At 34.8% G+C, this 24,199-nt stretch overlaps 1 protein-coding gene across 1 annotated transcript; it reads left to right on the top strand.

Moving 5' to 3' along the window:
- The first annotated feature begins 436 nt into the window (after nucleotides 1-436).
- Nucleotides 437-22,673, top strand: LOC123550436 (neuroendocrine convertase 2-like). The gene is made up of 13 exons (XM_053546882.1): nucleotides 437-466; nucleotides 842-952; nucleotides 1,091-1,225; nucleotides 10,413-10,507; nucleotides 11,779-11,867; nucleotides 12,726-12,916; nucleotides 13,851-14,051; nucleotides 15,373-15,473; nucleotides 16,516-16,622; nucleotides 20,071-20,224; nucleotides 20,600-20,907; nucleotides 21,361-21,518; nucleotides 22,590-22,673. The coding sequence occupies exons 1-13, from the start codon at nucleotides 437-439 to the stop codon at nucleotides 22,671-22,673; spliced, it is 1,764 nt and encodes a 587-aa protein (XP_053402857.1).
- The last annotated feature ends 1,526 nt before the right edge of the window (nucleotides 22,674-24,199 follow it).

The raw sequence follows: 24,199 nt of genomic DNA, 5'->3' as shown, positions 1-24,199 counted from the left end.
CTTTAACCCAAAACCTTTGACCTTTGGAACAGCAAAAGCACCTTTGTGACTTAACCTTATCCTATATAAATGAACAGTATCCTGTGGGATAAAATTGTCTCCCATGTAGTCCGGGGCTAACCCATTTTTTATCTTAAAAACATGACACAGGATAATCTGGTCTACACGTTTGTTGACTGGTAACCAGTTGAGAGATTTAAAGTGCTCTGGTCCAATGTGCAACCTAGCATCAAGGTCTAGAACAAACCTCATTAACTTATTCTGTGTGGTTTGGAGCTTGGATTTAAGTAACCGAGTCAGACTATGGTACCATATAGAACAGGCATAATCAAAATGACATTGGATTAGGGCCATGACAAGAAGTTTCTTGGTGTGTTGATTAAGATAACGTTTCTTCCGATATAGATATTTTAACCTTGCGTTAGCCTTTTTTAATATGGAGCGAGCCATTGAATCGAAAGATAGGGTCTGATCAAGGGATGCACCAAGATATTTGACAGTAGAAGTTGGTTCAATAGTTGTACCATTACATGTAATATCAAGAGTTGGATTTGACCTTATTCTATGTTTAAACCTACCTGTTAAAACAGTAATATGTATGTGTAAAGTAATTTTATAGTTAAAATAAAAAATGAAAATACTAATGACCATTAACACACCAATGTTATTACAGGGTCATCTTGAAGTTTATCATAATCATTCAATCAAACGTGTTTAGACATATAGTATGAAGTTGTTATAATAGTAAATGCCTCATGTTTGTATGCCCAATTCATGATTAATACCTTTTTAACTGAACAAAAATGCGATGAAATAAAAAAAATATTCCGTTTCATTTCAGATCATTGAGATTGAACAAGCTAAGGAATGTATCAACTACATTCCCGTGGATCACGTAGATGTAATGCCAGTTGTTGCGGGACCTGACAATGGAACTGATGAAGAGGTTTCGGCAAGTAGTTAAATACACAACTGACTTAACTTGAATATTAAGTTAACGATTGTATGATTAAAACTAATCAAAACAATTAGAATTGCCCGCATATATCATTACATATATTATTTTATTTTAATTTCAATTTTACTACAGAACAAGGAAAATGAGACCTATTTTGGAATGAATGTCGAGAATGTCTGGAATCGTGGATACAGCGGGAAGGATATAAATGCTGCGGTGTTAGATGTTGGCATTAATACAAACATCGGAGACCTCAGCAAAAATATAGTAAATGTCATTTTTCTTCTTAGTTATTAGAATATGGAAAAATGGAACTAACATACTTTCGTCTGCCTCATCTCATTTTGGACCCTAACTTTGAGCTGATATGAAAATATGGAACGAGATTAAAGGACAAAAACGCTTTGTTTTGAATTTAAAAAAAAAAACTCCCCGTCGGGAATATCAAGGATTTTTGCATCAGTCGTTCAGTTTTCTCGTGCAACTGAATTTTGTTTTCTTTATGTAAATTCGCCTTTGTTTATTTCTAGTCGCCATAGCCGTTTACTTTCTAGTTTAGAGATTTACGGGAAAGTTCATGTATTAAGTTTCTAAAAAGCACACACATTCCTCGGGAAATTTTCATACTTATTTTGTATTTCACATTTAGGTATTGTATTTTTCGTCCGTGTTAATAGGTAGTGTGAAAAATGGTCAGACGTCGAGTAACTGACCTCTCATAAAAACTGAATTTTTTACTAATTCTGGTTAAACAAAAGTGGTGTTTTTCATATCAAACTGGAGATAAACTTTTGCTAGACTGGATAGTAAAGTTGATTTTATGTGAATAAGTGTATATTGGACGTAATTAACAAAAAACGGAGAACAATACAAGGTAATCCTTTGTTCAGCTCTATAAAAACCTTCGTGCCTCCGGCTACGAGCTACCTGACTTGTGTTAATCTTTGTGTTGATCTTCTAATCCAAAATGGCAACGAGCATTGACAATAACATAAACATTGAGTTTGAACCTGTAATGATGAATGAAGAGACAGAAGTAAAAGTTCCTTTCATATCAAATTCACCCGTAACAGCGGACCAACCCTACATACCCGAGTACCCTGTCATTCCGTTCCCTGAACAGCCGGCTGAAAAAAATGATTCTGATGATATCAGTGAATTCCATAAACTTGTAACTTTGTATCGGGGCATTCCTAAAGATATGTTTATCGCTCAAGTGTTACGGGAATATGCTTCAAGCGAACCGGACTTAGAAAGAGTTCGGATGCAATATTTTGAGATTATAAAGCAGGAGAGCGAGGAGTTCCCCTTCGGTCTTAACGCTGAACTCAAACGTCGTGTTTTTACGCGAAAAGGCGATCCTGTGGCGAGCAAACTTGCTCAAGACATTTATAACATCATTGCAGTGGCCGAAGGTGAAGACTATGGATTGTTACGTGATATGATAAGTGCGTCAAAACCTCGAGCTCCTTCCGTCGTAACGCCCAGACCCGCACGGGGAAATACAGTGCCTAACCGTACTCCTGTTTCGTGTCAGTGTGCGAATGAATTGGCTTTGCTGAAGGACACTGTATCGACGTTACAGGCCGGGTTTCACCTGCTTAAAGAATCATTACATGCCAGTGATAAATTAAGAACATGTCAAATGGACTATGTTAAAGCGTCTATGAAAAGCATCAAAATAGACGTTCTTCAATGTGGACAGAGTGTACGCAGGTGCATTCACGAGTTTGATTTTAAGACGTCTGACGGTAAGCGTACCCAGGAAATCGAGCAACACTTGCAAACAATAGATGACCGTCTATACGGATTGGAACACTTTATAGACACAAATGAACTGGTGTCCATTTCGAAATATCAGATAAATTATGGCGACCAACAATCGGAAAATGTTAATCAAAAATCCCCTGCCTTATCTAATACATCCGAACCTGATAATTTCACAATGCAGTGTAGCCTCGGAATCGCACGTGATCCGGAAACTGAGGAGGATAAATCATTTGTACAGTGGGCCAACAATGTGCAACCTAGTTCTAGAACACAAGACCACCCTACCTTGTTACCAGTTAATACGCCCCGAGAACCTTTACAACTTACAACAGAATCCCAGAACGTCCCAGCAACGACTCCCTCTGTGCTCTCTAATTCAGACTCAGCGGATGATCCTATAATGAAAGGTCATCACAGTTCCGGCAATGTAAACGAGCCAATAATGATAACTAATGTGCCAGAATTTAAGCCAATAACAGTAAGAATTACACACAGAAACGAGGGAAACAAGGGGGGGGGGGGGCAAATCTAATGATGCATTCCATTTTCCAACACGGAAACGCACAAAGAGTTTGTGTGTCATAGGATTCAAAGATACTCTAAACGTTAGCAGACTGAATACATTTGTTTCTAAGGGTGGTTTCCGTTTCCGGGAGATTGATCCCGGGTGTGGTCCAAAAGTATTTACAATACGCACGTTTCCCATGCGGAATTCTCGCAATAAACTTCTTGTTAGTCTGAATATTGCGAATGATGAATACGTTAATCTTGTTACAAGTGAAGGTTTCTGGCCTTCTCACATCAAGTGCTTTCCATGGATGTCCCGAGATGCTCGTCGTAGATCTGGCAGTTTGAAAGCACGTGTCAATATTTCAGACGCGTGTGACATTCACACACAAGGAAACGAGTGGAGAGTACCCTATCACCAAAGGGACATGTCTGTGCACGGAAATCGTTTCAACTTACTGTCTGAACAGTTAGATTAAGTGTGCAAAATTGTCAATTATCTGTACTATTCTGTATAACAGTAAATCATGTAATATCCTATTTAATATGGAATTAAATATAATGACATGGAATGTAACGGGTTTGATGTCAAGCGCTTCTTATCTTGCGGGCATACTTATACATAGACACATTGACTTATGTGGTATTTCAGAGCATTGGTTAATGCCCCATAATATGCATTTTATCGACAGTATTGAAAAGGATTACAATTATCATGCAGTTTGCAACAATGATGGAAATTATACCAGGTTAAGGCATGGTAAAGGTGGTGTTGCAATTGTATGGCATAGACGATTTAACAATATTGTTACTCCTCTTTGTATTGATGATGACCGAATAGTAGGTATTCAAATGCAGATAGCACCTAACCAATATATATTTATATTCCAAATATATCTGCCATGTACGAATCATTCAATGCTAGCGTTTTCTAATTATATTGACAAATTATATGACTTGTATAATATGTACTCGCAGTGGAGTACAACCATATTTATTGGAGACTATAACACGCAATGGAAAGTAGTGCAAATGACTAATCGTCAAGCATTAATGTTGCGCTTTTTGAATGACTGTAATTTATGTGCTGTAAACACGCTTTCAAATTGTTTAGGTGCCAATAATTCGTATGTGTCATATGATGACCGTTACCACAAACTAATAGACTAAATATGTATGCCGATTGAAATGTTAGATCTTATATCATACTGTGAAATTGTAGATGATGATTGTTTAAATGTGTCTAGGCATAGGCCTATCATCACTTCCTTAAATCTGTACATTGACCAACATTGTTATGTAGAGAACAACTGTAATATGTTTAATGTTAACTGGAAAAAGGCAACATACGATCACATTGAGCAGTATCAGTCTTTGCTGTTCTCTGACGTAGACTTTATGAATTTAGCACATTGTGACCTTGACAGGGAAGGCGTCGATCAAACGTGTACATTATTCTCAATAAAACTTTTGGAAAATGCATGTCAAGCAATACCTAAGAAATGTTTTAAAAAACACTTAAAGCCGTTCTGGAACGAAGAGTTGTCAAATTATCATAAGAAAATGATGTTGATGCGTGAAATCTGGTGCCGCGAAGGACGACCACGTAATGCTGATAATGTAAGCTATGTTAACTATAAATCTGCAAAGTGTATATTCAGACGAATGCTAAGAAAGTGTACTGAAGAGTATCAAATGGAAATGAACCAAGAATTGGACAGGACAGCCGAATTAGATTCCAATCAGTTCTGGAAACTTGTAAATTCAAGGAAAAGAAAGTCACAGTGTAAAATGAGTTCCGGAATTAGATTTGAAAATGAGGTAGTACGTGATCGTGAACGACTTACGGAACACTGGGGTTTATATTTTAAATCCCTATACTCACCTAACGAATCTGCCGATTATGATGAAACTTTCAAACAGATGGTGTCCATTGTGGTTGAGGAAACATTTTCTAACATTGCAACAGATGAAAGTGTAAGGGTGTTACCAGAAGATGTGTCCGGTGCTATTGCATCATTACCAAAGGGGAAAGCCTGTGGTGAAGATTATATCGTTTATGAACATTTACTTTTTGCAAAGGACATGACGTCAAATATCTTGGCTAATATTTATACATTCATGCTTCGTCTTGGTTATATTCCGGATAATTTAAAGCGTGGTATTATCATCACTTTACATAAAGGCGGAAACAAAAGAAAAGACGACCCAAACAACTACCGCGCAATAACTTTGTCATCTGTGATACTTAAAGTTTATGAATTAGTATTGCTGTCAAGATGTAAAGATGTATTGCTTGATACTTTAAGTGCTCAACAGGGAGGATTCCAGGAGCAGTTAGGATGTTTAATGACGTCATTTGTTCTACGTGAGAGTATCTACTTTGCCCGTGAAAATTCCTCGAAACTCTATGTGTGCTTCCTGGACGGAAAGCAAGCGTTCGATAACGTATGGCACAAAGGCTTATTCTATAAACTGATGGAAAGTAACATTGACCATACGACGCTAATTGCGATACGTGAATTGTACAGAAACGCTACCAGTTGTGTCAGATACCAAGGCTTAACCTCGAGCAGCTTTCCGATTTTGCAAGGAACAAGACAGGGAGGAAAAAGCTCACCGCTATTTTATCTCGTTTTCATCAACAGTTTAATTAAACAATTAGAAGAATGTGGACATGGGTTTTGCATGTACAATATGAACGTATGCTCTCCAACTGTAGCAGATGATATGGTCCTTGTTTCCTTTTCAAAATACGGCATGGACAAAATGCTAGAAATATGCTATGAATACTCACGCCAATGGAGATACAGGTACAATGCTAAAAAATGTGGAGTTATTGTTTTTAACGAAAAAGATCCTAGAGAGGCTGTAAATTGTGTGTTTAACATGGGACAGGAAATCATAAACGAGACTGAATATTACACACATCTGGATGTTGAATGTGATAAGCATTTGTCGACACAAAAACAAATTTATGATTCCGGTAACAAGTTAAGAGGGACAGTTTTGAACATTGTAAATAGCGGTATACATCCCATGCAATTGAACCCAATTACTTCAAGAACTATCTACTGTGCAATCGTGTTACCTAAAGCTCTTTACGGTTGCGAATTATGGAACATGTATTCGTCATCAGATATTCTTAGCCTAGAAAAAGCTCATAGGTTTTGTGTAAAGTTCATGCAAAAATTCAGACGTAATACAGTTACAGACTTTGCATTAAGTGCCATAAATCTTGACAGTATTGAGAATATCATAGATTATAGAAAACTGCAGTTCTTTGGTCAGTTATGTCGTCTACCATGTAATTATCTGGCAAAACACATTTATATTAACAGATTAACAAAATTTCTTCTGTTTGACAATCAGAGATGTGGATTCATACCTGATGCATACAGACTTCTTCGATAATACAATTTGGAAGGCACTTTAGAATTGTATAAAGAGTCAGGTATCTTTCCATCGAAATATTCTTGGAAAGCAACATTACAAGCGGTGATTACTCACAAGGCGAACACAGAACGTGTTGAGAAATTGGTTTCTTCAAAACAAGAGCTGAATAAAGTCATCAAATGTAACAATCCGGCGACACTGTGGTCCGTGTCAAAAAACAATCCGAAAACGGCATATATATGCTCATTTCTGATGGATACAGTAGGACATTTTCTTTCCTCATCCTACGTTGTAAAGTGTAAAAGATGTGGACTATTGTGTTACAATCAAATAATACATTTGATGTGTTTTTGCGCAGCAAACGATAAGAACCTCACGTGTGTTTGGGACTCTATTATTGAGGTTTGCGGCATTGACGTTTTTAAAAGTCTTCTCGCATTATCCCCGGAGGCCCAGTGTTGGTGTATAGTCGAGCTAGCGGTGGATAATGACGGGCTGGTTCTACACAATTACAGAGTGGCAAAGTCTCTCTATAGAGTAATAAGATAGAGGAGGGTTTGACGTTACGGAAGGACCCTACTCTTGAGTGCTATGCCGTCTGTCTCATTGGCATTAATGTAATATAAGAGGTAACGTTACTTGAATTGAATTTTGGAAAGTTTGGAGTTTGTGAATCTCGAGATTTGTGTTGTGTACAGCATCTCGTGAGGTCATATCTTTTACGCTCGTAATATGCTATTATGTATACACTCGTTTTACTTGGTAAGTAAAAGTTGTTTAGTTTCGACTTTGTGAGCATTAACGCATTGGTCGGCTGAGTTATATTCACGATTGAAAATAGTTTCCGCATCTAGATAATACATGCCTATAATATATATAATATATATATTATGTTTTGAATTTCAAAAAGCTCTACTGATCCAAGTTCGAATTATGAAGTTACATGTTCATTTTGTCAATAATGTTTAAAAAAGAAATATGTATATTTTGCATTTAAGTCATTTGTTTAATTGCTTTTGTCAAACATGGGGAACCGACACCTGCGGTGGACACCGCCGTGGGGTAGGGTGCACTCGTGCGTTGGTCATTGCGCAACACAGAGTGTGCTGCCATGAAGATGGTCTGATGCGACCCTCTCTTGGCGGCTTGGCACTTCCGCATATGTGGTACATACGGTTCATTTTACATTTTATTCAATTCACATTTCACTTGTATACCTCGGCCAATATTGTTATATATTTATGACTGTTTGCAAATGTCTTTAGTGGTTAGTCTTAATGCATGTATAAGATATTTGTAAAAAGTTTGTCAGTGGGTTGTATTGTTCTGTATAACTTGTAAAATATCAACAACGTATAATCTATGATTATCATGTCGTGCAGTTATTATAGAACAACATGTTTCTCCATTCGCAAACTATGACTACAATTTGTTATATGCCTCTTTTTTATTTAAACACTGTATGTGTTTATCACGTGACCATGAAACAATTCTGATCTGTTTAATTATGAATATTGAATATAGACTTTTTTATTGAATCAATCTCCACATTGCCGGTGGTCTAGCACTTTCGTTTTCGATTCCTAGACTATCTATATTTTGGTCTGATTGATAAAACAACTGTTTTGTCCCTATATTTGGATTCTGTTCCGGAGTTTTGCATTTCGTTTTTTTCCCCTTTCGATTTTAATCGCAAGACCGGGCACATTCTTTCATACATTGGGGGCAACCCAGGATACATCAATTTAATTTTGCTTATAAAATTGTTGATATTCTATTTATCAATGAATTGAAATCGCACAGTAATAAGCATTAATAATGAATAACACTATTTCATAATAAAGACTTCTCTTCTGACTTAGCTTTAGATTTGCATTAACAGTGAGATGTAATTGCTGAGCGTACAATCTTTTCCTGATGTAAGATATCTCGCTATCTAAGCATTTTAATAGCATATTATTTAAGAATACTCATTTATTACATGTATGTGTTTAAATGCTTAATATTATCTTGTTTATTTTTGTCTTTGTTTATATGTTTGTTGTTGTCATACTGTAAATATGTTATGCTCTTCAATAATGGAGGAATAAACGGTATCTATCTATCTATCTGTCAGAAACAGACACAAAATTAGAAAAATTATGACAAGAAAAAAAAGGTAAACTGTGCACGAAAGAATCACGTCGCTAATTATTCACTGTTTTAAATTTCTTTAATCAGAAGTTTCATATAGAAAATCTATCATCCGAAAAATTGATCTAGTTGATATGTGACAGTAAGATGAGTGAACTATGCAAATGAAAGATTCTTTTAATTACTGTGTTTCTCAAATGCATAATTCAAGAAAAACCATACAAAACCTGCAATCATTCTTCAGTTTTAAAAATATCTAACTCCAGCCTGCTTTACAACAATGATACCAACAAATTTGAATTATATCATACAATTTATGGCATGGCTAAAATATCTCGAGTGAGTGTGAGGTCACGGATAGCACGATGTGTGAGCTAATACGCAAAGCTTAATGTTTACTGAAGCTCAATGAGAAATCTAATTAGGTAAAGTCAATTAGTTTTCCATGGTGCGAGCCTAATCTCATGGATAAAATTGAAGTAAACAAGCAACAAATAACAATACAATAATTTTGTCATATATGCCGAGTTTATTTGAATGAAATTGGTAAATGTACCAGTATTTAATTGGTCGTTTATTTACAAAATATTGTAAAGCTTGCTGCAATTACTACATGTTCGACTTGTAGTATATGCGAAGTTAATCATTATGAACGGTAACACCATTGCTGTCATCGCGTTGTTTGCAGCATTTTCAATATAACTATCTCTTTCCCTCATCGCACAATGGAATCAGAATTGTTGGTATTCGTGCTTTTTAGCGGGAAAACCGCCTGTATGTTTCATACCGCTCTAATGAAAATAACTGACTCACTTAAGCATGAATAAATCAATAGCCCTTCAACAAGTCATTTCTAAACTATCATGTCTACCAGTACTATTTTGAAAGAAGTAGAGAGAATCAAACGAGTGAGGATGGCATGGATCGAGACAGTACAGTTTCAAAACACTAACTGCATTGTACTTACATGACTTTTTACCAAGATTGAAGGTTCACTTAAAATAGCGTAAAGGAAGTTTGTTTTATTCTTTCATGTCTGATATTCAACAATAAATATATCAGACGTCGCCAACTGTGCGCAAACACCTAAATCGCTTTTGAGTGGACGCCCCATCAAGAGATATTAACTTTCTGTTGACAGTAACGCCATATTTGAAAATTTACATCCTCATATGTCCAAACTTAGGTGAGTCTGACTTAGTATTATCGATATCAAATTTCTTCTCAAGTGTAGTCATTGCTTTAAGAAAACTAGTACAACACATTATTATTTCAAAATATGGATCTTAAGGACTTAACCCGACAGTACATAACTTTTTATCGAAATTATGACCGGTTCAGACCGCAATCTCTGATACATGTTTCGGAAGGCGTCAGTTTCTTGTGGCGGACATGTTCATTTTGAAAAGGAATTCAGGAACACGTGTTAAGGGAACTCATACGCTGTTGCAATACGACGATTAATTCAAGAGATCAAAACAAACTAAATACAAAAAACGTAAACATAACAAATGCGGTTTATACCTACATGAAAATTGCTAGATCAGAAACAATTCATATTAGATGATGTTTCAATATAAATATAATCTTGTCATTATTTCATCGTCATTGCAATTTCTTTAGATATTTATATTTGAGTTTATTTCAGAACAAGGTGCTGGCGTTCAACTTCATAGATAATACAACCAATGTGACCCCAGAAAACTTCCCTAGCTATAGGACCGACTCCTTGCGGTTTGTCGAGTAAGTAAATGTTAATTCATATAAATATGATAATAATTATAAACTTATTTCTCATATTAAGGGGATAAAAGAGAATGCTGTACCATTATTTTGAAAGCAATGGCCTTACACTTGAGACGAAAATGCTTAATAACCATAAATTGAATATTATTTGAAAGCCATTGTCCAAGAAAGTATTTTCAAAATCGAATCACTACGGAAAAAAATGTAAGGTCTTTTATAATTTAAGAACATGATTATGAACAGGCTTAATCAAACCGAGCCTGCAACATTTTCGTTTTTGTCGTGTTCAGCGACCTGTAAAGTTTCCACTTTTCTCTATTTTATTGTAGACGCAAACATTCAAGTTGATTTGTGACATTGCCAGTCAGTAGAATCATACCTTAAAGAACAAATATGGGAAATTTGACTTTGTTTTGAGACGTATAGCATGAGGTTGTCTAACGGTTATGACAAAAGGATTTGTTTTAAGACATATACTATGAGGTTGATTAACAGTGTTGACAAAAGGATTAATTGTTAGACATATAGTATGAGGTTGTTTAACAGTTATTATAAAATTAGTTGTTTTGAGACATAGTATGAGGATGTCCTACGGTGTTTCGGTTCGACACTAGTATATGGTGTGTTTGGATTGCACGTTTCGGATATCGCTGTATATTCTTAAAAGACTGTAAAGGAATGGTTTTTAAACCACACATTACAATACTGGTTTCTAATACATCATCAATTTGGAAGAAACATAACCAATTGGTTAAATTCGTATAGATGTGAAATAAACACTTAATAGGTATTACATAGTTTTTTTTGGTGTGGGGGGGGGGGGCGGTCTAACGTCGCACCGACACATGATAGGTCATATGGAGACTTTCCAGCTTTAATGCTGGAGGAAGACCCCAGGTGCCCCTCCGTGCATTATTTCATCACGAGGGGTCACCTGGGTAGAACCACCGATCTTCCGTAAGCAAGCTGGATGGCTTCCTCACATGAAGAATTCAACGCCCCGAGTGAGGCTCGAACCCACATCAATGAGGGGCAAGTGATTTGAAGTCAGCGGCCTTAACCACTCGGCCACGGAGGCTATTTTGTTAAATATGAGGTTCCACCACAGTATGTATTTCTTTCAGTATACTTTTGAAAAGAATCCCGATCATTATTTATTAATATTCTACCTCGTACAAAAACATTAAAGTTATATTTGAAAATCTCAAATTTTAAAACTGTGAAGTTATCAGTAAATCCGCTGTTTCATATAAAAAACTGTATTGCAGCCACGGAAATAGATGTGCTAGTATAATAGCTGCTGAAAAAGGGAATGGTGTGTGCGGTGCTGGTATTGCATATGAAGCAAAAGTTGTTCGTGAGTATGGTTACAATCATAGACAGACATTTAGAACTATTGTTAAACTTGCTTTACTGATTCTTTCATAACAGTGTTTTCAATGGCTGACTGATGGCGATAAATAACTCCACATACATTTACTTTTTTCAGTAAGTTTATTGCCTAAGGATGTAAATATTTTCCGTCAATTTCCGGGCAAGACCTGGAGATCATTTGATATTTATGACTAATATGACTTCGCTCATGGTTTTCCTACGAATGTGAGAATGTTGAACATTTCAACACCTAATCTATCCGCGAAAAAGTTGCATATGGTTTATTTTTTATTCCTGTTAAGACCTGGTACCAATTACACATTGCGGATGTATTCTTCGAGTTTTGAAACATCCAACATAATTGGCTGGATATATTTTAGGACTTGTTGACGTAATAGATATAGGAAATAACTTTACAAAGGAAAAATTGATTATATAAAATTTCACAACTAAGTGCGTGATTTATGATTTAGTTTACATTAATGAAAAAATAGATAATAACTTTGAAGTCTAGCATCCTTATGCTGACAACATTGATATCAATAAAATAGTTAAATCCAGCACTGATGAATTTCAGAAGCCAAATAGCAGGAACAAATTCAATTACACCAAGCTCTATTGCATGTGAATTACAAGATGATGTATATTTTCGCCTACAAGCGATAACCCGGAATAATTATTTTATAATAACAAGATATTGGTGTATCACATCGAATCTAACGTGGAATAACATACTTATTATCATTGTGTTTTTTTTTCAAGCCTTAACTTAAATGCAAGTTTCTTATTACATGAATTTCACACGTCTTCAAAATAATAATACTCAGTATTTGTATTTAAGCTTTGAAGATTATTTCGGTGGAGCATAAATACCATAAATTTAAGGCAAACACTATATCTGATATTATTGGAAGGGCTCTTGCGTATGGTTTACAGCATATTCATGTTTACTCAAACAGCTGGTCGCCACCTGAAAAGTTTGAACCACTCGACATGGCGATAAGAGAGGCTATCCTGTACGGAGTAACAAAGGTAGGTTGTAGGTTGTGTTGGTGAAGACATATATACAAATTTCCTTAGTCTTTTGACCTAATGATTATTTCGGGCGAATAGCAAACACGTTAATTTGAAGAAATGAGCACGCAGCTTAGAAATCCAGAAATATTCTGTACAACAAACGCGTTGCATTAAATTTTCTAAAAGGTATGAAAATCATTTTCATAGTATTCAGAACGTCGACAATTCTCTATTTGTTACTATAAATGTTTAGGTTTTGAATGGGGCAAATGAATGAAAGACAAACCAGATTTTCTATTTTAGTGTAACTATGCACGCCTGGTAAACAACAGAGCTACCTCTTTCAGAGGAATACGGCAAATCGCTCTGTCGCAACTTCCGAGCCAGTGCATGTCGCGATAAAAGAACGTAAACAAAGACGAGTGTCATCATATTTTTTGTATTTTTACAAGCATTGTATCAAATATCAAAACAATCGGGGAATGGTAGGCGATATAGATATGATTTATCTTTACATAGAACTTAAAATTTGCTGATTTATTGTTGATTTGTGGTCATGGCGGTGTTTTCCAGCAAACTGATTTAGCGGTAAATGTGTCCGTTTTGTCAAAAAAGCACTTTCGTTGTCAAACATTTACATTTTAACTGATATTAAGAAGCACATCGAGTAGGCGTGAGATAGCTGTAAAGTATACAATGCATTTGGAAATAAGATATGTACCTAAAATGGTTTGAACGTAAAACTGATTACCAGGCGTGCTATTTGACTGAACCGTTCTAAATAGACAACGTGATTAACCTGCTTTAACATATTCTTAACTATATAAAAAAGAATGAAATTGATTCAATAAGAGATGAAATTAATTACCAGTATATTACAGTTTACGTGAGCATGATACTGTTACATAGACCAAATTGTTTACTAATGTGTATGTAACCATTATTTCAGGGCCGAAACAAACTTGGGGCAATTTATGTTGTACCTGATGGGTCGGATGGTGTATCTGGCAGTGGTCTTGCAAACAACATACACACTATCACTGTTAACAGTGTTGGTGTCAATGGCGTATTGCCAAGAAGACCGCAAGTCAGTGCATGTGTGTTGACTTCAGGTCTTGGAGAAGGAAATAGACTAAACACAAACTACATGGTAAGTGTTTACACGCCATTGCGGCAGGTGGTTAATCCGATTTTGGTCAAGCAATGATTTTGTTTTAAAGTTTGACAACTGATCATTTTCAGTCATTGTTTTCTATTTCTACAGGAGATATTTTTGAATTTGATTTTTCTATCCTGGTTGCCAAACCAAAATATATTTATATTAACATAGGTTTGAATTTGATAAGTGAACTTTATTAAGGAAATGGTACTATATTTAACGAATATCTGCACTGACAATTTGTATTTATTAGCTGAGTTTGTTGGAAAAAACTAAAAAAGGTGGAAACTCCACAGGGCGCTCAACACGACAAAAACAAAAATGTTGCAGGCTCAGTTTGATTGAGCCAGTGAAAGGGCATGCTACCGTCCACGCCCTCTAGCACCGGGTTGAGCAGAACATTTATACATGATACAAGTACAAAAAAACAATTTAGAAACATCCGCAAAAATATTCATACGGCGGTGCACATGGAACCTTCAAAGATACACTTAGTAGCGTGTAATTCCATGAAAAGCGGCGTATGGTCCCCAGTTAAAAATAACGGGGTTGCCCTAAACGAGAAAACAATGGACAGAACTAAGCAAACTGAAATTTAGAAAGGGGATCTGAGCTACAAACTTACAAGCAGGCACCATATCAAATACAAGATTGTAAACTCCTTTGCCTATCTTGCTTAAGAAACCAAGATAGACTAGAAATAAATGAATTAGGAAGCTACATTCGGGTTTAAAACTTACCTCAGTAAGATTCCGATTATTGAAATATCTTAATATATATCAAATGAAAATATAAGACTAGAAATTATATTCAAATAAAATTTTCTCCGCTCTATTAGCATTTTATTACAGGAGGTAATTACACAATTATACAAAGCGGTATTAATGATAGTGCTAATTTTCTGTCGACGAGGAATTTAGGTCAGAAACACGTTTAAGGAACTTGGTCATTGTTTGCTCACGAGTTACCTTCTTAACGGAACTTCAGGCGTAACTTTACCACACAGCAGTTTCTATAGCTAGGCAGTGTATGTTCACTTTTATACTCTACCTGACTACATTAAATTAACTAAAACAAAGTTTTGATGAGAGGTAATGAAAAATGCAACATCTAGCACCGGCTTAGCAGAGTTATTGAATGACCTTGAATGATCCAGAAATACCAGAAAATATAATTACACTGAATGAATCTATGGCCAGGCTTCCAACTGTTTATTTTTACTCGTTACCGTTGCATGTATATATGGATATCCAATAGCAAAATCAAAGCACGGGAAATACTTTTAGTAAGGTCTTTTCATTACATATTTCAGCTGACATCTTCATTCAACAATAGATGTATCAGATCATTCAAAGGCGTTTCAGCCGCTGTTGCAGAAGTTTCAGCAATAATTGCGCTTGCCTTACAAGCAAGGTAGTATCAATCCCTTCCAGTGTTCAAGTGTTAAAAATATACAGACTGCTAGTGATGCTTCTGAGACTATAAATGGGTTTTTCAAATCTTTGAAAAAAAATCTCAGCCAAACATCTTGTATGCCAGAACTAAATATACCTAGATCCGATATCTGATAAAGTAAATGTTATAAATTGTTAACATAGATTCGCTTGGTAAATGCTCTTCTGTTAAGTTAAATGAAGAAAAGATATGTGTATACTGGATTTATAGACATTCATACGAGAATTGATAGATGTTTTTGTCTAAACTATTTTTGCATTAGAATCAGCTTTCCATGACGATACCATTGCACACAAATTTTCTTGAAAATTTTTGCAATGCATCAAAATCAATATCTTAAATGTGATTTGGTACATTTAAAAATAAATAACGAAACAAATTACGACACATGACATCACCTACATTTGAATAATTAAATGCATATATTTTACAATTATGATCAATAGAATAGTTGTCTTGTCCAGATAGATCATGTTTGTTTTGGGTTTAACGCAGTTTTTTAACAGTGTTTCAGTTATGCAACGGCGGGCAGTTAACCTAACCAGTGTTCCTGAATTCTGACCCAGTGCTAACCTGTTCTCCACAAGTAACTGCCAACTTCCCCACATGAATTATCAGAGGTGGAGGACGAATTATTTCAGCACAGTGTCTTTTATTAAATCGTCACGGAGAACATACGCCCGCCCGGGGATCGAACTCGCGACCCCGCTACCCCGCGATCTGTAACAACATTTAAAAGTACCAATCATTGTTAATGCAAGTGTAACATTTATTTCATATATTGTTGACCTCTGCGGATAAGAAGTATTAAAAAGCAGATATAATAGGTCTTTTACAAGAGATTCAGGATATAGCAATGAAATCAACAATTGCATTGATAAAAACCAAATAAATATCAAATAGAAAAAGCTACGTGCCAAGAACACAGAATCCTTAAGCGAACAAATAAAGAAAGACAGAAAATATATTTAAATGTTGAAATATTTTATAATATTCTTAGGCCACTTTTATCGGTGAGGGACATTCAATATTTACTCGTCGAATCATCGGATCAGCAACAACTGGCAAAAACAAATGAACTCAAAGAAAATGCAGCTGGGAAACTATGTAAGTCATTCAGATTTTATTATTCGAAAATGTTCTGTCTCTCCCTCTCTCTCTCTCTCTCTCTCTCTTGTATCATTAGCCCACCATCATCAGATGGTAGGCTATTCAAATCAATCTGCGTCCGTGGTCCGTCGTCCTTCCGTCCGTCCGTCCGTCCGTCATTCCGTCCGTCCTTCCGTTAACAATTTCTGGTTATCGCATCTCCTCAGAAACTACCATGGGGATTTTGACCAAACTTTGTCAGAATGATGTATTGGTACCCTTGTTGTGTCCCCCTGAAAATCAGACTGGTTCAACAACTTTTGAATAAGTTATGGCCCTTTGTTTATTTCTATAATTTACATAGATTTATATAGGGAAAAACTTTGAAAATCTTCTTGTCCAAAACCACAGAGCCTAGGGCTTTGATATTTGATATGAAGCATCATCTAGTGGTCCTCTACCAAGATGATTCAAATTATTACCCTTGAGTCTAATATGGCCCCGCCTCTGGGGTCACATGGTTTATATAGACTTATATAGGGAAAAACTTTGAAAAATCTCTTGTTCAAAACCACAGGGCCTAGGGCTTTGATATTTTGTATGTGATATCATCTAATGGTCTTCTACTAAGATTGTTCAAATTATCCCCCTAGGGTCAAATATGGCCCCGCCCCGGGGGTCACATGATTTACATAGACTTATATAGGGAAAAACTTTGAAAATCTTCTGGTCCAAACCACAAAGCCTAGGGCTTTGGCATTTGTAATGTAGCATCATCTAGCGGTTCTCTACCAAGTTTGTTCAAATTATCCCCCTAGGGTCAAATATGGCCCCGCCTTGGGGGTCATATAGTTCATATAGACTTGTATAGGGAAAAGCTTTTAAAGTCTTGTCAATAAACTACAACATTCAGATTTGGACCACGTGTATGGTTTTGAGTGGCAAGATGAACCTTGACATGAGTTGACCTTGATTTTGACCTAGTGACCTACTTTCATATTTCTGTAGCTACAGCCTTCAATTTTGGACCACATGCATAGTTTTGTGCACTGAAAAAAACTTTGATCTTGACATTGACCTAGTGACCTACTTTTACATTTTTGAAGGTACAGGCTTCAAATTTGGACCACATGCATAGTTTCGTGTTCTGAAATGAAATTTGACCTTGATTTTGACCTAATGACCTAGTTTCACATTTCTCAAGCTACAGCCTTCAAATTTAGACCACATGCATAGTTTTGTGTACAGAAATGAACTTTGACCTTAAGATTGACCTTGTGACCTACTTCCACAGTTTTGAAGGTACAGGCTTCAAATTTGGACCACATGCATAGTTCTGTGTTCTAAAATAAAATTTGACCTTGATTTTGACCTAGTGACCTACTTTCACATTTCTCGAGCTACAGCCTTCAAATTTGGACAACTTGCATAGTTTTGTGTACCGAAATGAACTTTGACCTTAAGATTGACCTAATGACCTACTTTCACATTTCTGTAGCTACAGGCTTCAAATTTAGAACACATGCATAGGAATGTGTACCGAAACAAACTTTGACCTTGACATTGACCTGGTGACCTACTTTCACATTTTTGAAGGTACAGGCTTCAAATTTGGACCACATGCATAGTTCTGTGTTCTGAAATAAAATTTGACCTTGATTTTGACCTAGTGACCAACTTTCACATTTCTCAAGCTACAGCCTTCAAATTTGGACCACTTGCATAGTTTTGTGTACCGAAATAAACTTTGACCTTAAGATTGACCTAGTGACCTACTTTCACATTTCTCAAACTACAGCCTTCAAACTTGATGCACATGCATATAGTTTTGTGTACAAAGAACTTTGTTTGTGAAATTGATCTAGTGACCTACCTTCACATTTCTCAAGCTACAGCTTTCAAATTTGGACCACATGCACAATGTTGTGTATGGAAATGAAATTTAACCTTGAGCTAGTCATTAAGTCTTGAAATTTGGAACACTCAAAATTGGTACATTGGTGGGCGCCAAGATCACTCTGTGATCTCTTGTTCTCTAAATTATATTAGCAGGTGCACTTCAGTTCGAAAAAGAACAAATGTACAAGAAAACGGAAGCACCGAGGTGAAAAGTGTGTTTTTATTTTTCGTGTTCAAGAGATGAATAACTCGTGGCCACGAGATAATATCCCGTTCTCATTAGTGTGTCGAGATGATATTTCATTCCCACTGTTTAGTTATCGAATAATCGTGAGTAATGAATATTTTTTGTTATCACATGTAGAGCAACATAAATTATAACATAACAAAATATTGATAGATTTCTGGTTAACGACTCGTTAATAAAGATTAAACTTCAAAATGTCATTTTGTTTTCAAAAGATCCTCTTTACGTATTTCATACTATCTTGATATACATTTGCGTATGTATGAATCTAAATCTCTTTCAAAGAGTTGAACTGTTATAATTTAATTGAGTCATGTTTTTCTTAATTTTCAGTTACTTATTTCAGCATTTCTTATTTTTCTGTAGCTCCTAACAAATTATCTTTACAAAACAATATAGATTCATTCTTCGTTTCAACTGGCATGTACTAGTCCGTGCCCTGACCAGATTTTGCGAAAAGTAACATATAAAAGTATTATCATATATCATTTCCCCAAAATATTTTTACTTTTATCACAAACAGACAATATTAATGCATTCGAGATTCATAAGTCATATCAACATTTAGCACAGTGATTTCAGTTTCCTCTGGAAAAAGATGTTATCAAATAAAATACTGCCGAAAAGTACAGCGACTTTTGTTTTTCCTAAAAGTATGCACATGAATATTCATTGAAGGCTGGTCTTAATTAAACCTACTTAATGTTTCCATTTGATAGTTGGTAGCGATGTGCTACTGCTTTATAAATCAGATAACAGGAATTAATGAATGGACTTGGGAACAGAATTTAATTGTATCTGTCCGTTCTGCAGATAATTTACCCCTCTGCTGCGCATAGGAATCTGTCTGGGATCAACCTTGTCACGAATATCTAAGAACAGACTTACTTCCAAAAGGATTAGTGAACTTTTAGATCGTGATGGACATTACTGATTTACTGACTGAGAAAGAAACTAGGTTCAAATGCCGTACTACAAATCTATAATCCCTGTTGTCAATGTAGTTACAACCCTTGATACGTTTCTATGCCTACTTGCTGAATCGCAAGCGCCAGTTTCGCATTTTTTCTTACTGTGAGCTTTATCTTTGAAAGTGCTTAAGACCTGGTTTCTGGTAAACATCTATACCAGACTTGTTCTCAGGAAATGAAATTTATAGCTCTGGGTCATGTGAGCCACGTGATAATATGCTATGATATACATTTTATCGTATATTTCCAAACACCTTCGAAATGAAACAGTTATTGTCTTGACAGGATTAAAATAGAAATAAGTATTTTAAACTAATTAATTTCAGAGAAAGATTTTCTTTATTTTCAGTTAACCCTTTTCTTGGGTTCGGATTAATTGATGCTGACAAAATGGTATCCCTTTCAAAAACATGGCCTCTCGTTGGAAACATTTACAGCAGCACGTTACGTTACAAAAACATCAGTTTAAAGCGGATAGACAAACATCAGTATGACTCGAAAACGTAATGAATATATTCAAAAAATGTTTCCAAAATATTGCATTTTGTTTTAAACATATTTATCTAAATCGATAGTGACATATGTATAAGTTGTCAGGTATAATTTCGCTTAAATGTTAAGAAAGACTTTTTCAAATGCTGCTTTTCAAATTTAAAGTGTTTTTCTTTATTCATTACATTTTTAATTATCAGTCATATCAAGAAACTAAACAACACAGATAAGGAAAATAGCAATGTAAAAAGATAAAAATTTGTACTATACCTACAAACAACATTAGATTATAGGCCTTTATACGGAAGGATTCACAATTTGTTGGAAAACCTTATGTATAAATGTTAAAACTGTATGACAGAAACTAAATTCAATATTTATTTCAGAGAGAGAATTACGTATGAAATAGAATTCAAGATGGAAGAGAATAGATGCCAGCCGCATGTTAATACAATAGAACATGTTGTCTTGTACATTAGTCATGTTATTGTAACTCAAAGAAACATGATATTGAAAATCATTTCTCCAAGCAATACAGTCTCTATCGTTGTGGATAATGGAGATGCTGATAGTTTCAGTAAGGATACCACTCCTAGAAACTTGACAAGTGTACATTTTTGGGGAGAAAACCCCTTTGGGCGTTGGAAGGTTCGAATACAACTTGCACATACTACAGGCACGTACTGTTCTCAAAGTTTGTACTTTAACATATATAAAAGTGTTGATAAAACTTTAAAAAGTAATATGGAATCTTTACTACAGTTAAGGTTTTGATTTGTTTCATGACAATGATTGTTATTATTTGTGCTATTTTGAACAACACTGACGTATTTGAAAGAAAACAATAGCTCAATTGCAGATCGATGCCACTACATGTACTACATACTGCCATGCATTTCTACAAGATTTCATAGCTTTAGTCAAATATTGCACATTTCGTCTTCTTTAATAACTATCAGTGTTTTAACAGGTATTGCTTTGCCAGCACATGAATGTTATCAATGATGCTAGTATGCTTATAACAAAGGATAGGAGAGATATATAGGAGTAATAATACATCTATTAGATTGAAATAATATAAATATAGTGATAGGTTATATCATATTTAGGAAACATACAAATGATAAATTATAGTTTTTCATTGCAGATGAATACCAACTCGAATTGGTCTCTTTGACTGTGTACGGAGCCTTCGACGAAAGTAAAAGAACATGGAAATGTGTATTACCCACACAGCAAACTACGACAACTCAGAAAAACAGAAACAGTGTTAGTCAAACGTCAACAACGATGAAATCACATGAAGTAAAAAGTGGGAAGAAGAAAGCAAAAAATTATGCGAATCGACTTTTATCACAATATACATTAAATGGATTGCTCATATTCTGGAATGCTTTTGTGATATGTCACTATTTTTATGATTTGCTGTAACCCCAATTTTGTCATAACAATTATTTTTTTACAGGTGCATTAGATATAGAATACGCCAAATTTTTAACCAGTTCTATATATACATATGTATTTGTTTATTTATATATTGTTGTATTGATGTCTTTAAAAAAGCATTTATTGTTTTGTATATTTCTGTTGTTCAGTCAGGCAATACTTAATGAACAGAAAAACTATAAATACATCACAACGGAAGTAATAAATGTTTGCTTGGTATATATATATATATATATATCTTCCCGCAAATACTAGGATGCTAATACTTTACCGGAAACAGATCACGGTTTGCGTGTATATTGAACATCACGTTTAAGACTGTTTAGCGATAATCAGGTTTAAACGTCACAATGCCTTCAAGGATAATATATGATTTCCTATCAATGTTTATCGAGTACTTGTTGAAGCGCAAATCAAAATTCGCTGCTGTAAGCTAATTTTCAGATATTGACTGGACGTCAATTTGCAGCTATCACGGAATAATTATTTCGTTCAAAACCATTGAACTTATTGTGTGATCATAGTTAGTTACATGAATGAGTATAGACCAGTCATCGGACAAAATTTTCAAACGACTATTGCCTTAAAGTACATTAATCGTAGGTATTTTAAGGTACGTTATAAGCCTTCGGATCACTTTAAACATTTTTTGTATGAATGATTCCTAAGTTCAAACCCAGTAAGATTTACATTTAACATTTAGAATGTTTGTGCAATTTTCGGCCAGTGCAATTTCATATTTGAGCTGTTACTAGAATTTTAACGTCAAGAATGATCTGTTTTCAGCTTTTCTGTGATGTTAAGTCAATAGAGTTTTTCTTTCAAGGCGATATAGACTTGACAACATACTTTGTTCAATCGTATTTTAAAATTTATGTATACTTTTATAGGTAATTAACATATTCTTACATAGTATTTAATGTCTTAAAGAGGATAACCTGTTGGGATGAATCAGTTTTTAACCTGGTGCAGCTACGAGCAGTGACTGCTATGACAAGTCCACGAAAAGAGTGAGTGATGTTTGTATGTGATTGTCCGGCAATAAGATCTATACTTTACAAAATGACGCTTAAGACTATGATATAGATACCATTTCTTAAAACGGGTATAATACTTTTCCTTTGACTTGTAAATATTTCATAATTGAAAAGTCAGAATCTGCCTAAGGACTGTGATTGGTTTATATGTTTTAAATTTATCATTGAATATTTATTATTTCTGTTATTTGTTTGCATATAATGATACCCAGAATTCAAGCACTCCATATATGTAATTGTCACGTATCTCCAAAACATAAGTTCTATACTCCCTATTTCCATTGTATAAACGTCACTTTAACCTGCAATTTAAAAGAAGTTTGCTTGTTTCAATATTTTTGTGCAAAAACGGTTACGCAAATTTGAAGAGTAATCAGTATATCGTTGGTAAAGCTCTACGCGCAGTGAACCTGTTGCTTATAAATGTTTAAAAATACGAAGTAAACACGCGTATCGCACTACAACTATTTGATACTTTTGTTGGATCTATAATGAATTATGCCTACATGATTTTCCCAAGAAATGAACGTATATATGTTTTATGCAATACTAACGATATAGAAGACGAATTTCATTTTGTGCTCAAATGTGAAATCTTCTCCGAGAACATATAGAAAAATATTATCGAGTATATCCGAGCATGTTCAAATTTGTGGACGTACTTAAATGTGATAAAAAATCCCCCATAATCAGACTCGCTAAATTCTTAAAACTTGCCTCAACACGAAGAAATAATCTAATGTCAACTCAAAACACGTTTTGATACACCTTAATTCCTTAATTATATTGTATATTGATGATGCTAACATAATATGTCTTTAAATGCAGAACATGTACAATGTCACTTTTTGGTTGTTTAATTTGTGTAAGACATATTTTGATAACTTTAGATATATTCATGTTGCTAACAATTAAGCCTTATTTTCCCGCATTTTTACCTTTATGTGCATGTGTAACATGTACAATGTACACTTACTGATTCTTAATTTTGTGTAAGGCTTATTTTGGTAGCTTATTTGAAGCATACATGTTTCAATGTATGTCTATGTTGCTAACAGTAATATCATAGTAATATCATTATTTTCCTTTATTTTCATCAATGTACATGTGTAATCTCATTCTCCTGTTAACAGTACCTTATCTACCTGTATTTATTTTCTTTTTTACACTTTTTCAGTAGAATGAATTATAACAACCTTTATGTGACCAGCCATGTAAGCTGTAAAATTGTTTACCAATAACTATGTACACAGTGTTGTATACGTTATTTAATAAACATTCTGTTTTGTTCTGTTCTGTTATCTTTACAGCTAACAAACGCATTCTTTAATTAATTATCTTATATTTCATGCCAGTTAAAATATTTACTCTTGAATGTTTCTCCCATTTAATTGGGATTTAGGTTTACATTTTGAATGATTCTCCTTTTCTTTGTTTATGTTTTATTTTTTCAGTTTGCAAAATGCATCAAATATGTTATTTATGAATTTGTTTTTAAGCTTG

This window comes from Mercenaria mercenaria, chromosome 6 (genome assembly GCF_021730395.1).
Source record: "Mercenaria mercenaria strain notata chromosome 6, MADL_Memer_1, whole genome shotgun sequence".
NCBI lineage: Eukaryota > Metazoa > Mollusca > Bivalvia > Venerida > Veneridae > Mercenaria > Mercenaria mercenaria.
This window is presented reverse-complemented; position numbering and strand designations above follow the sequence as displayed.